Source organism: Oryzias latipes, chromosome 13 (genome assembly GCF_053564925.1).
Source record: "Oryzias latipes strain Hd-rR chromosome 13, Olatipes_Hd-rR_3.1".
In the NCBI taxonomy this organism is placed as follows: Eukaryota; Metazoa; Chordata; class Actinopteri; order Beloniformes; family Adrianichthyidae; genus Oryzias; species Oryzias latipes.
This window is the reverse complement of record NC_136249.1, coordinates 22,096,367-22,108,771: the sequence shown is the minus strand read 5'-3', so window position 1 is coordinate 22,108,771 and position 12,405 is coordinate 22,096,367. Positions and strand designations below refer to the sequence as shown.

Here is a 12,405-nt window from a genome sequence, read left to right as displayed (position 1 = left end):
ATCCACTGGACTCGAGCACTCACTGCTCACTCCTGAAGGTACCAAATATTTTTTAAGTTACTACAACATTAGTTATTCCAGTGTGGCTGTGAGTCTGACTGCTGTAGCTTGTCATAAATGGGAAAAGATAGAAAGGCCACTAACAAATCAACAGCAGACTGGATCTTCTTTGACTGTGTCTTTTCAGGATCACCTCACTGAGTCTTCTGCCCCCTTCTAACCCCCTCCTCTAGAGTTCCTTCTCATTCATGCCAACCACCCTCACAAGATGCATGAACCTACTTCTTGTTCTTCTTCTAAGCCCCTTTTTTGGTAGCTCCAACTTCAGCATCTTTTCACCAACGTCCTGCACTCTGACACAAACTTCCTTATGCAGACCACAGCTCCTCTCTCTGTATCCTATGCTTTCTTAAGGTCCTCAAAAACAAAATGGAGCTCCTTCTGGCCACCTCAAACTCAAACTCAAACTCAAACTTTATTTATTTATATAGCGCCTTTCATTTTGGTTAAAAACACAAAGCGCTTAACATAAAAACAGATAAAACAGTCATAAAAAGTGAAAGTTATTAAAAACAGAAAACAAAGGACAATCACACAAAGAAGGTACCCCTCCCTCACCACCCCCCGCCCCCATCCCCACCCACCCAGTTACCCCAGTAGAACCGTGAACAGAAAAGAACTGCAGTTGAAGAAGGTCTGGCTTGGTACTGCTGCGAGGAAACGATATCATGGGGATCCATTCATTCCAAGGCCCAGCCGGACCACAGGGGCCATTACCGCAGCGCCCGCCCAACACAGGGCAGCCCAGGGCCCCATCCATGGCTATTAGACCACAGAGTGGGACCCCAGCCCGCCCAACCAGAACGGGCACCACAGCAACGGCATGCCCTACAGGTCAAGCTGGTGGTGCCCAAGAACGATGGATCCCCAAGAGGAAACACTGGAGTAAAAAAACATCAGAATAAAAAATAAAAATGATCATAGAATAACAACAATAAAAATAGAAAAAGATAAAAAATAAAATAAGATATAAGAATGTTAGTAATAAAAAAATAAAAAAAATAAAAACGTCAGTGATTAAAACATAACCTAAGAATCATTGGTAAAATAACAATAAAAAGAAATGCATATTAGAAACAAAGATAATAATAGTCCTTACAAGAAAATAAATAATTAAATATGTAAATAAATACCTCAATTAATAAATAGATGAATAATAAAAGACATAAGGAATGATCAAAGTCATATAAAAGCCAGACTAAAAAGGTGGGTCTAGAGCCTCTTCTTAAAAACCTCTACAGTCTCTGCGGCCCTGAGGCTCTCCGGCAGGCTGTTCCACAGGCGAGGACCATAATGGCAGAATGAAGCCTCACCATGTGTCTTGGTCCTTACCTTAGGGACAACTAAGAGGCCAGTGCCAGAGGACCTCAGGGTCCGCGAGGGTTCGTATTTTAAAATAATATCATTTAAATAAGAGGGCCCAAGACCATAAAAACATTTATAAACCATTAAAAGAACTTTAAAATCAATCCTGAAACGCACAGGGAGCCAATGCAGCGATTTTAAAACCGGTGTAATGTGTTCCCGCCCCCTGGTCCTCGTCAGAACTCATGCCGCTGAGTTCTGTAGAAGTTGTAGATTTGAGATCGACTTTTGGGGTAAACCAGAGAGCAGGGCATTACAGTAATCTAAACGACTAAAAATAAAAGCATGCATTAGCACCTCTGTGCTGGCAAGAGAGAGGAACGGGCGGACTCTGGCAATGTTTTTGAGATGATAAAATCCTATTTTCACAATGTTTCTGATGTGAGGAGTAAAATTCAGCTCAGAGTCAAAAAGAACGCCCAGGTTTCTCACACACTGAGAAGATTTAAAATTCCTAAGTTTGGGTAAAATCATCTCTCTCTTGTCTTCAGGACCAATGATTAAAACTTCAGTTTTGTCCTGGTTGAGCTGCAAGAAGTTTTCTGCCATCCACAGCTTTATATCTAAAATGCAGTTTAAAAGAGTGTTGACAGGTTCAAGGTCATCAGGAGACACGGCGATGTAAAGCTGTGTATCATCAGCATAGCTGTGAAAGTCAACGCCGTGTCTCCTGATGACATCCCCAAGAGGCAACATATACAAGTTAAAAAGTATTGGACCCAAGATTGAACCCTGGGGAACCCCACAACTTATTTCATGGACTCCTGAGGAACGAGTATCCATATTTACAAAAAAGTGTCTATCTGTGAGATAGGAGCGAAACCAATTAAGAGCAGTTCCTGAGAGGCCGACCCGACTCCTAAGTCTGTCAATTAAAATCTGGTGATCCACTGTATCAAAGGCGGCACTCAGATCCAGCAGCACCAGAACAGAAAGTTTCTGCGAGTCATAATTATGTCTGAGATCATTTAAAATTTTTAAAAGGGCCGTCTCAGTACTGTGATTTGTCCTAAAACCAGATTGACACTTTTCAAGAACATTATGTTCACTTAAAAAATCATGTAATTGAATAAAAACAAGTTTTTCAATAAGTTTTCCTAAAAATGGTAAGTTGGATACAGGTCTGATCTAATAGCATTGACTTTACTCCTGAAGTGGTCAGCAAAGTCCTCACATGCAGTTTGTGAGTGAGGCATGATAGATTTATTAAAATCTTTGTTTAATAAAAAATCAATAGTCTTAAAAAGAAACCGGGGGTTGTGTTTATTGTTTGAGATGAGATTTGAAAAATAAAGTGTCCTTGCCTGTTTAACAGCGTGGTTGTAGGTTTTTAGTTGATCTTTTAAAAAGTCATAGTCGACTGTTAAATTAGTTTTTCTAAATTTTCTCTCTGCTCTCCTACCCTCTTCAGATTTAAAATATCACCGTTTCTCCAAGGCATCTTCGGTTTATGTGTCAAGATTTTTGTTTTCATTGGAGCGGCTGAATCAATGGCAGACTTAAGTCTGTCGTTAAAATCATCAGTCAGAGAATCGCAGGACAAAGGTAAAATCTGAGCAGGAGTTTGTTTTAAAATGTCAATAAAATGTTCTGCCACTTCAGGAGTTATATATCGCTTCATCACAGTTCTCACCACAGTTCTCACTGCAGTCTCTTGTATGTAGAGGACATACAAGAGACTGCAGACATTAAGTCCCTCTCTCCACCATTCTGAATATGATTTGATTTATTATTTTGCCGTTAGTCAGTAATTTAGTGTACGGTTTAGGCAGGATACAATTAAGCATGTAGGGCCCCAACCTCAAGAAAAATGGTGTTTCCAGTCTTTGTGTGCCACAGATTTTTATTTATCCAATTAAAAACTGATTTCAAGTCATGCCCCTTAGAGTCCCTTTACTTTTCTATGCACTTTCATTCCTCCATTGGTGCTGTTCCATTCCATATGGTGGATGCTCTTCCAGACAAAACTCCTCTGCTTTTACCTGGATTTCGACGGGCACATGCATGCATGGAATGGTGCCAGAACTAAATTAAGGTATCACAATGGTTCATTCAAAGTTCTGACAGAATAAAGTTGAAGACCGAGTTGAAGTGAAGTTGATAGACTTTGCAAGTTTCAGGTGTTGTATTTTCATAAAAAACACTTAAGTTTCCTGACTTTTCCTGTTAGGCTTTCATTTGAAGAAACTAGGTATCAAGACCCTCAACCAAAATTGAGCTAAAAGACCCCCACATTTCTATATATGTTTTTAATATGTATATTTTTAGGGTACATGTGATCAAAGAGTGAAGTCCAGCTTGCAGGCTGCTGGTCTCTTTATCTCTTTGGCCACTTGAGGAGGGGAAGTGAGGCTACCACACAGTGCCTGGCCCTCACAATCGCTGGATCTCCTCCAACATTCCCTTCAGAGGCAATTCAAACAAACCTGGGGACAGAGTGTGACTCAGCCATTCCTTCAGTCTGCTTGTCTGGATGCTTGGACAACACCTCTAGGACACACTTGACAAACTACCCCCTGTTTTGACTTCAATGATGAATTCATCAGTTGCTGCTTTTCAAGCATGAAATATGTTGATTTTTCTCATGCAGCTTCTCAGTATGTGATATAAAAGCAATTTAAGAAAAAGTCAGTTTTAACTCAAGTGGATTTGATTCATTCAACTTTCAGATCATCAAATTGGACTATTTCATAAATGTCTTGCTTCATTTCTATTATATCTATCAACTCAACTTTAGTTTACCTGAAATGATTTGTTAACAAGTCATCTAAAGTTCATTACATGGAAAAATATAAAAATAACTAAAGTTAGTTGAAGAAATTTTGATTAAACCCAATTCATTATGAATCCTTTTAACAAATTAAGTCATTGTTACTTTTAATTCTGTTCTAGTTTAGAACAGAAATAAAATGCTGACATTTCTATACACAGGTGGTGGCACCTCAAAACTGAAGCAATATTCCCAGTTTTTCCCCAATTTTCTCAGATTCAGAGCCATTGTGATTGCTTAAAAAAACCATTTTCTTTATTTTCATTTTAGATAAAATCATCTGCTTATTTTTTTTCCTCAACAAGCGCGCAAAAAGATAAAAGCCTGACAGTAGCCATAGATCGAGTCACAATGACACATTTTAGAAGGTTTGATTTCAGGTTTTGAAACCCAAATCCACATCAGTTTTACAATTACTGTTAAACTGGGCCAGCATGTGTCTATCATCCCTGAAACTTTAGTTTTTCTGCCTTTTTACAAAATTATAAGAATAATGCAAAGGAGATATGTTCCTCATGAGGCAACTGGCGCCATACCAATGACCGGTTTTCTGAGTCCCCAGGTCTCTCCCCCCAGTACAGTTAAATGGCACGTTTCAGAGTGGCCTTTTATTGTGGCCACTTTAGGCACACCTGTGCAATAATCAGCTGTCTAATCAGCATCTTGATATGGCACACCTTTGAGGTGGGATGGATTACCTCAGCAAAGGAGAGGGGCTCATTGAAACAGATTTAGACACATTTGTGAACAATATTTGAGAAAAAATGTTATTTGAAAAAAAAATGTTATTTTGTGTTTTTCGAAAACGTTTGACAAATGGGAGCAAAAACAAGAGTGTTGTGTTTATATTTTTTGTTCAGTGTAGTTGTGTTAATCAGTTTTCCTGCATGATTTCCAGTTAAGCTTAAAGACTGAGTGGAAATCTTGTTTCAGTACACTTAAAGTTTTAATTATCAACTTTTTCAATGTCCCTAATGCTACAAGCTAAAAATAAACACGTGAAGTCATCTGCCCAAATATTTTTAGTCTGCTGGCAGGAGGGCGAAAGACTGATTGATTGGTCTTCTTGTAAGTTATCAGACACTTGCCAGGAAGCGAGGGAGAGCTGCAAACAGGAAGGAGAGGAATGTGCTTCCTGTTGGCCGGTGGTGTTACACAGGCCAGATTCCACGTACCATCATGACTGAAGCAGTGACACAACAGCACACACACACACACACATGGAGACATATGTATTAGGAGCTGGGGATGTTTTTCCACACACTATCAGGAGAGACAAGCGGCAGGAGAAGATAATATTGAGACAGCGTGTCCCTGTTTGCTGGTGGAAATACAGACGCACAAATGCAGCTTCAGTTGTTTGGAGGAAACCATTATAGTTAATTGCTGTGTGATGAACGGCTCATTCTCATTAAACTGTCTCTGTGCTCTGCCGAAGCGGCCTTTTTCAACATTTCAGACCATTTTGAATGTTGCTCCCCCCACACCAGGCGCTGTACTCTGCTTCCAAGTGTTTGCCACTAGGTGAAGCTTAGTACTCATTAATGCTCTGCAAAAGCATGTTACAAAAAGGAAGAAAGAAAAGGAAGGTTTCTTCACAAAACCTGAAGGAAGATCTCTTTTGGATTAGCAGGAAGAGCATGGGGGGAGTATAAAACAAAGCCGGAATTAGGAAAAAATGGAAAATAGAAAATATATCCATTAGATAAATGGCTCTAAGCAAGTGATCAAAGGACCAGTTATCTTGTTCACGCTCAGTTAACCCTAAATCTTTAAGCTAAAACTATTGAGGGAGGACTGGCATTCTATTGGTTAAACAGTTACAATAAAAACAGGCAACAGTGTGTACAACTGGAACATTTGAAATCATCCCTCCTAAATGTAACCTGTGGAGTACCACAAGGGTCAAACAGTGTTCATCCTATATCTAAATGACATACAGATGGTGTGAAATACCTTTTATGTGCCGACGAAAGTAAAGTAAAGTAAATACAGGGGAGAATCTCAGGGAAGTTGTAAAAATAGCAAATACAGTTAGGTAAATAAAAACAATGGTTCAACATAAAACTCTCAAAACATGAATCCAATCAAGCTCATTTGGGACATCATGTCTTGGTTCATCCACCAACGACAGGTTATACCACAGACTGTCCAGGAGTTGGCGGATGCTTTGGTCCAGGTGTGGGAGGAAGATCCCCCTGGAGATCAACCGCCGCCTCATCAGAAGCATCCCCAGGTGTTCCAGGGAAGTCATACGGGAGGCCACACCCACTACCGAGCCTCATTTTGACTGGTTATAAAGACGTTAGATTGCAGTTTGATCAGCCTGAAGTGTGTTTTTCCACTTTGAATATGAGTATGATTCCACTGCTAAACCTCCATAGGCTGATACACTTAATGTCCATTAATAATTTTGTGTGGTTGTGTTGTCAGCACATGCATAAAAAAAGCATTTTAAAGAATATTAGTTTAGAATAATAATATTTTTTGTGGTGTTCCCTTTTTCTTTCTGAGAAGTGTGTGTGTGTGTATATATATGTGTATATACCGCTTCTGTTTGGTCTGATTTTTATTTCATAATTATACACAAAAAGCTGAGTTTTCTGTTGAAGTTTGATTTTTTTTTTAAGTTTCATTCATAAGAAAAAGTGAGTTTTGTATGTGTTCCTGCAGCAGCATGCTTGTTGTAGATATGAAATTAACATTGGTTGTCCTTGAGGGCTTCCTGATTGAATCACATCGACTCGATGACGTCACTCGAAGTTTAAGTCATATTTTGAATGAGGGAGGGTACGAGTGAGAGGGAGAAAACAGGGGGGATGAGTCACTGCCTCTCTGATGACTGCCTCCACTGAGTGGGCAGATAATTCAGGTACAAAAAAAGACGCAGGCACAACATGACCGCCTAATGGCACTCAAATAAAATGACTTATTGGGAACTCGCAAAATACACCTTTTAAGAAGATTAAATAGTATAGATGGCCCCACTTTACCTCCAAACAATGTCTCTGGTGCTAAGCAGAGATTAATCCTGTTCTTCTGAATTCCATCAATGATTGGAGTGAATTGCAAAAGCTTTCAAGATTGTCATGTGTTCTCTCTGGAAGATTCTTGCAAAATCTTGTGACGTTATCCAACCAAGAACTTATTTTTGGGGGGATTTGAATGAAAAGTGAGGTCAGTATGACAAACTATGAGTTAGTTTAAATGATAAGTTTTTTTTTTTTGTTTAATTTAAAGTTTTTTTCTTTTTCTGAAATGTCATCCAAAGTTGAAAAAAAACAAAAACAAAGACCTGATTTAAAATTATTCTAAAATCCCCCAGAAAGGACATACTTCAAACCAAAAGCTTAAAAATCTCAATTCAATTTTCAATTCAATTCAATTTTATTTGTATAGCCCAAAATCACAACAACAGTCGTCTCGATGGGCTTCGAAGTAAAACATGAAATCAAAAGGATCACGAATACAAAGAGTTCAATAGAAAAATACTAAAATGAACTAACAAACTGACTAAGCTATACTGGCATCCCTGCCCTTAGACCCCCCTTCGCGGTAAGGAAAAACTCCCAAAAAAAACGGATTCCGGAAAAAATGAAGAAACCTCAGGGGTGCCCACATGAATGAGGGATCCTCCCCCAGGACGGACAGGCGATTTACCAGAACTCAAAGAAAATAATTAACTTATCTAAATCTACAACCACACATTTAAAGACCAGCAGACGAGCTTCATCCAGCCATGGTTGTGGGGACAGTCAAAGGCGCGAGTCGAGCCAGAGGCAGGATCCACAGCCAGGTGTAGGAGCGCGAGCAAAGGCGAGGTAGACGGTCAGGAACTGGAGCACGGATGAACCAACTGGAGTCTGGAAGCACTCCCACTCCCCAGGAGGGGAGAGGAAAAGAGGGACAATACATGAATCGCACTGCACCAAACAGAGGCATGGAGAACTAAATGATAAATTATGGTGAAGAATAGAGGAGAGGAAGGGTAGAAGTAGAAGAGAAAAGAGGACAGAACCCCGGAGCACCATAGTTACCCCAGCTTCAACTTCTAGCAGCCTTTTAAAAGAAATAGTTATTAAGTTTAATTTAAACAAATTAACATTAAGTTAAATAATCTCTGAATACTAAGTAGTCTGACAATAAGCCTGTCCAAAGAGGAATGTTTTAAGTCTAACTTTGAATGTAGAAACTGAGTCGGCCTCTCTTACATGAGCTGGTAGTTTATTCCATAAGACAGGGGCTTGGTGACTAAACGCTCTACCTCCAACCGTACTTTTACTAATTCTAGGAACCACAAGCAGTCCTGCATTTTGTGAACGAAGTGTTCTTATTGGATGAATAGATTTTGAAAATAGAAAGTTGAAACAAAAGCCACCAAATGTACGGTAAGTCGTTGAATCCCTAAAAGTTGAGTGTTGCTATCCACACTGAGACCTGACAGCTGTCACACCTGTTCTCAACCAGAACCGCAACAGGACCTGCACGATAGAGCAAAGACAGACACCACACTGTGATCCAAAGAAACTCAGGAAATGATCAATGAAAAAATTGAGATCTATCAGTCTAGAAAAGGTTGTGAAAATCCAGATTATGGAGCTCCAGCAAGCCACAGTTACTCACAATAACAACAAGTGACTGCCTGACCAAACTTCACCTGAGAGCACAGGCACAATTGATCTGAGACCAAGCAGAAACAGCCCGCACGGCAGAACCAAGAAGAATACAGAACATAAATGTTTTCATGTATTATCAAATATTTATTTATTTACAAACATCTTAATGACCAAAAAAGAAAAACGTTAAAACTTTGATTTTTTTCCCCTTCAGCATTCACCACAACAAATCACTCCACAATTCATCAATGTGAATTTGAGTATTTTTTTAGCAGATGCCCTTCCTGATCCTTTGCATGTACATTGACTTGACACTGGAAGGTCTCCACCATGTGGATGCAGATGGTTTCCCATCCCATCCAACCGCGCTTAGCTTCCAAAACTCAGATGATATTGGACGTGACCAGGGTGACATCTTCTGAAAAATGTGTCAAAATGCATGAGGAGCAAAACTGAAAGTTTAAAATTCCCAGCATTGCTTAGAAAGAACATCCACGGACACAGATGGTGGTGGCGGTGTGATGGTCTGGGGCTATTTTATTGCTTCAGGACCAAGAGGAGTTGCCAGGGTAAATTCAGCCATGAGTGCCATGGTATGCTGGAAAAAAAAAATGTGAATGTCTTTCATCTGTTCTAAACCTCAAGCTTAAAACGCTCATGAGTTCTGCAAGATACCAATCTAAAGTTCATCACTGGGTCCATCTCTGAATGGTTTTTGGACTGAGTAAAGATTTTGGATAAACCTTAAAGTACAAATGTCAATCCAAATGCTAAATGTGATACTTTAGCAGGACGTTTAAAGTATTCAGGTTCATTTAAAAATTTCTTTAAGAAATATCAAGAATTCTGCAAAAATTAGCTGCCTAAAGTTTCTCCACTCAACTTTTTTCTAAAAATATGGTCAGTTATCCCTTGACTGAAAATGCTGATACTGTAATTTTATGGGGCAGTTATGTTTCCTCTATAGCTCTTAACATTATATTTATTGTCCCTTAATGAAAAAATTTACTTGAAAAGAACATTTTGAGTTTACTTTTGTAATTTTTGCTTAAAATATATCTATTCAAAAAACAAATTCAGTGACTTTTAGGGATAACATGCAGACAAATAAGCAAAATGCCTAACCCTAACCCCAGATGAAAGCAAAAAATGTATAGCAAAACAGTAAAGATTATTCAACTCATTTTTAATGTAATTAGAAAAAAAATGAAAATACATTTTACATTTTTTTTTAGTACAAAACAAACTACTTTAACAAAGTTTTTAGTCTATCAGAAAACAAAATAGAATAAATAAATGAAGACAGATTGTTTCATAGAAAGATGAAAGCAGCATTATCAGTGTTCACATCTTTATAAACTTAAATGGGGGAAAAAATAAACTTACAATCCTTCAATCTGCTTCAGCTCCTTTCAGACAAGCAGAAGACAAATTAAACTCAAAGAAAACAAGTCAGAACTTCTTTGCATGGGATGCTTTCTTTGAATTTGGGCAAATGCTGCCCTCTTGTGGTGAAAAGGCACAGGTTCGTTTGAGGGTTTTGTTTTTTGAGACATCAGTTTAGTCTACGGTTGATGTGTTAAGACAGGTTGAACAAATCGAAGCACATGAAGAACATCACTTATGTAAACATCGTCATAATGTAAAAATATATTGACAACAAACTCCTGAGTGCTTTTGTTCTTGAATTCTAGTTTTTATGCATCAAAGGTGAATGAAATCACATCCTGAGACCTGATCAACGCCTCCTTTTGAACTCCAATCGGCGTGTGCAGATCAGACACCTGGAAGTTCAGTACATCAATGTCCGATGAACCAAACGTGGCCTCGACAGTCACATTTTCGTGCATGTTGAAGCGAACCTTCTTGTTGTTCATAGCAAGCAGACACCGCAGGAAACGCTCCCTCAGCACCGAGCGGGCGTGCTGCTCCTGCTGCAGCTCCTCTTCGTCTCCACCCGCCGCTTCTGTGGTGGCAACAGTGGTGCGGCAGAGAGCAATGTAGCGAGGCGAATTAGGGTCAAATCCCCGGCTGTTTGGGTCAGGGCCTTTAGGAAGGCGGAGAACAGGCACCGGCGTCGCCATGTGTTGCTTTTTCCTTATGAGAAAGAAAAACAGCAATCTTTTAGATGGGCAGGACGAGATGCACTTAAAACAAATTGTGCTTTAAACAGACACAAATGAGAGTAAAAATGAAAAACAGACTGACTTGTATGAATCACATTATCATAAATAAGTGGGAACAACACACACGGCATCAAAATGAGGTTGGAGCTAAAACAAATGCTCTGAAAAGGAACTAACAGAAATGTTAGCATTTGTTTTTAGTTAAATCGATGCCTGCTATTTTAAGGGTGATCATTTAAAAAGGGATATAATATCTATCATCTGGGTGCATAAAGGCTTTGCTTAGCCCTCCTCTGGTGCTCTAAACTTCACAACCACTCATGACAACTGCCAAACCCGATGGAGGAGCCATTAGATTACCATATGGTTTGATTTGTCCTTTTAAAGTCTAATGATTGAGTGTTATGTACAACTGCAGATTGATGCATGGTTTAAATGCATTGCAGGCAGAACCCTAAGCGTTTATTCTGCGTTCCTGATCTAAAGACCACATGAACCTTCAAAGTCTGTTGTTACTGATTCTGCAGAAAGTTGGCACACTGACCGCTCGTTAGCTCTTTAAATGCATTAGAAAAAGTGATAAAGAAAGAAAGAATGGGTTTGTAGTGTGAGTTTGGGGATTTCGTGGAAAAACAATTGTAGTTGTTGCTAGCTAGGCTAACGGTATAAACGTAAAACAAGGTCGTCTTTCTTCTATTAGCCATCACTGCACTCAGCACTTAATCGAAATTGAACAGCTTTCAGTATACTTTATGTTCTTGTGAGTAACAAAACAAAACAGTTCAAACATTTTACTTTTTACCAACACAGTTCCTTTCTCACAGCAAAAGTCCGGTTTGTCTTCTTCTTTGGTGGATTTGTGTCCAGGAAAGACGCGTTGTCGCCGCCTGATGGGCAAACGGGAAAATGCAGCACATAAACAGGAAACTGCTTTTTCAGTGTAAAGCTTTTGGGAAGAGACCAACTTATCCCGAACCACATAGATTTATTTCAAGTATTAGTTTATTATTTTCAATGTATTTGTATAGTTACAGTTTGTTGGTGTTAAAACCGGTTGTAACTATTTTTTAATTGGTTATTTTAAAAAATAACATTAGATAAACAAACATTTGCTTGTTTTGTGTTATTTATCTTAGTGTACAGAACGTCTTTTGTCACCTAGGAACAGTGCTATATAAATAAAGATTGATGATTGGTTAAAACGTTTCAGGTCTCTAAACAGTGCTCGAACCTGTGCTTCACAAAAAACAAAACAAAAAACAAAAACAAAAAAAAACAGGCTAATTTTCTCCAAAAACCTTTAAGTGTGACAAAGTAGTGTCACGGAGTGAAAGGAGACTGCATAAATGTGTCTAAGATGCTCAATTTTATCCAGCTCTGCATCTCCATCTTCACATAATCAGAGTAAACGCGTATTTTCCTTTCCTTTCCTTTAGTTCCCTTAACTTCTGCATTCGGACCTTTGACT

General features: G+C 38.9%; 1 protein-coding gene across 4 annotated transcripts; it reads right to left on the bottom strand.

The window, feature by feature from the left end:
* Window positions 1-9,980: 9,980 nt before the first annotated feature.
* On the bottom strand, window positions 9,981-11,944 carry gemin7 (gem (nuclear organelle) associated protein 7). 4 transcript variants are annotated; one of them, XM_004075393.5, is made up of 2 exons: window positions 11,740-11,944; window positions 9,981-10,908 (listed from the first exon to the last, which is right to left on the bottom strand). In XM_004075393.5, the coding sequence occupies exons 1-2, from the start codon at window positions 11,916-11,918 to the stop codon at window positions 10,509-10,511; spliced, it is 579 nt and encodes a 192-aa protein (XP_004075441.4). In that variant the 5' UTR covers window positions 11,919-11,944; the 3' UTR covers window positions 9,981-10,508. The 4 variants fall into 4 exon arrangements, with proteins under 4 accessions (XP_004075441.4, XP_004075442.2, XP_011480847.1 ...); XM_004075394.5 differs by having other exon boundaries at window positions 11,760-11,938; XM_011482545.4 differs by having other exon boundaries at window positions 11,744-11,875.
* Between the last annotated feature and the right edge of the window lie 461 nt (window positions 11,945-12,405).

Bases quoted from the DNA above. Each gene is read 5' to 3' on its own strand.
- gemin7 (XM_004075393.5), bottom strand. From the start codon at position 11,918: ATGTGGTTCGGGATAAGTTGGTCTCTTCCCAAAAGCTTTACACTGAAA. The intron at 10,909-11,739 runs GTAAAAAGTAAA...CTTTCTCATAAG, and splicing joins GTGAGAAAGGAACTGTGTTG to GAAAAAGCAACACATGGCGA.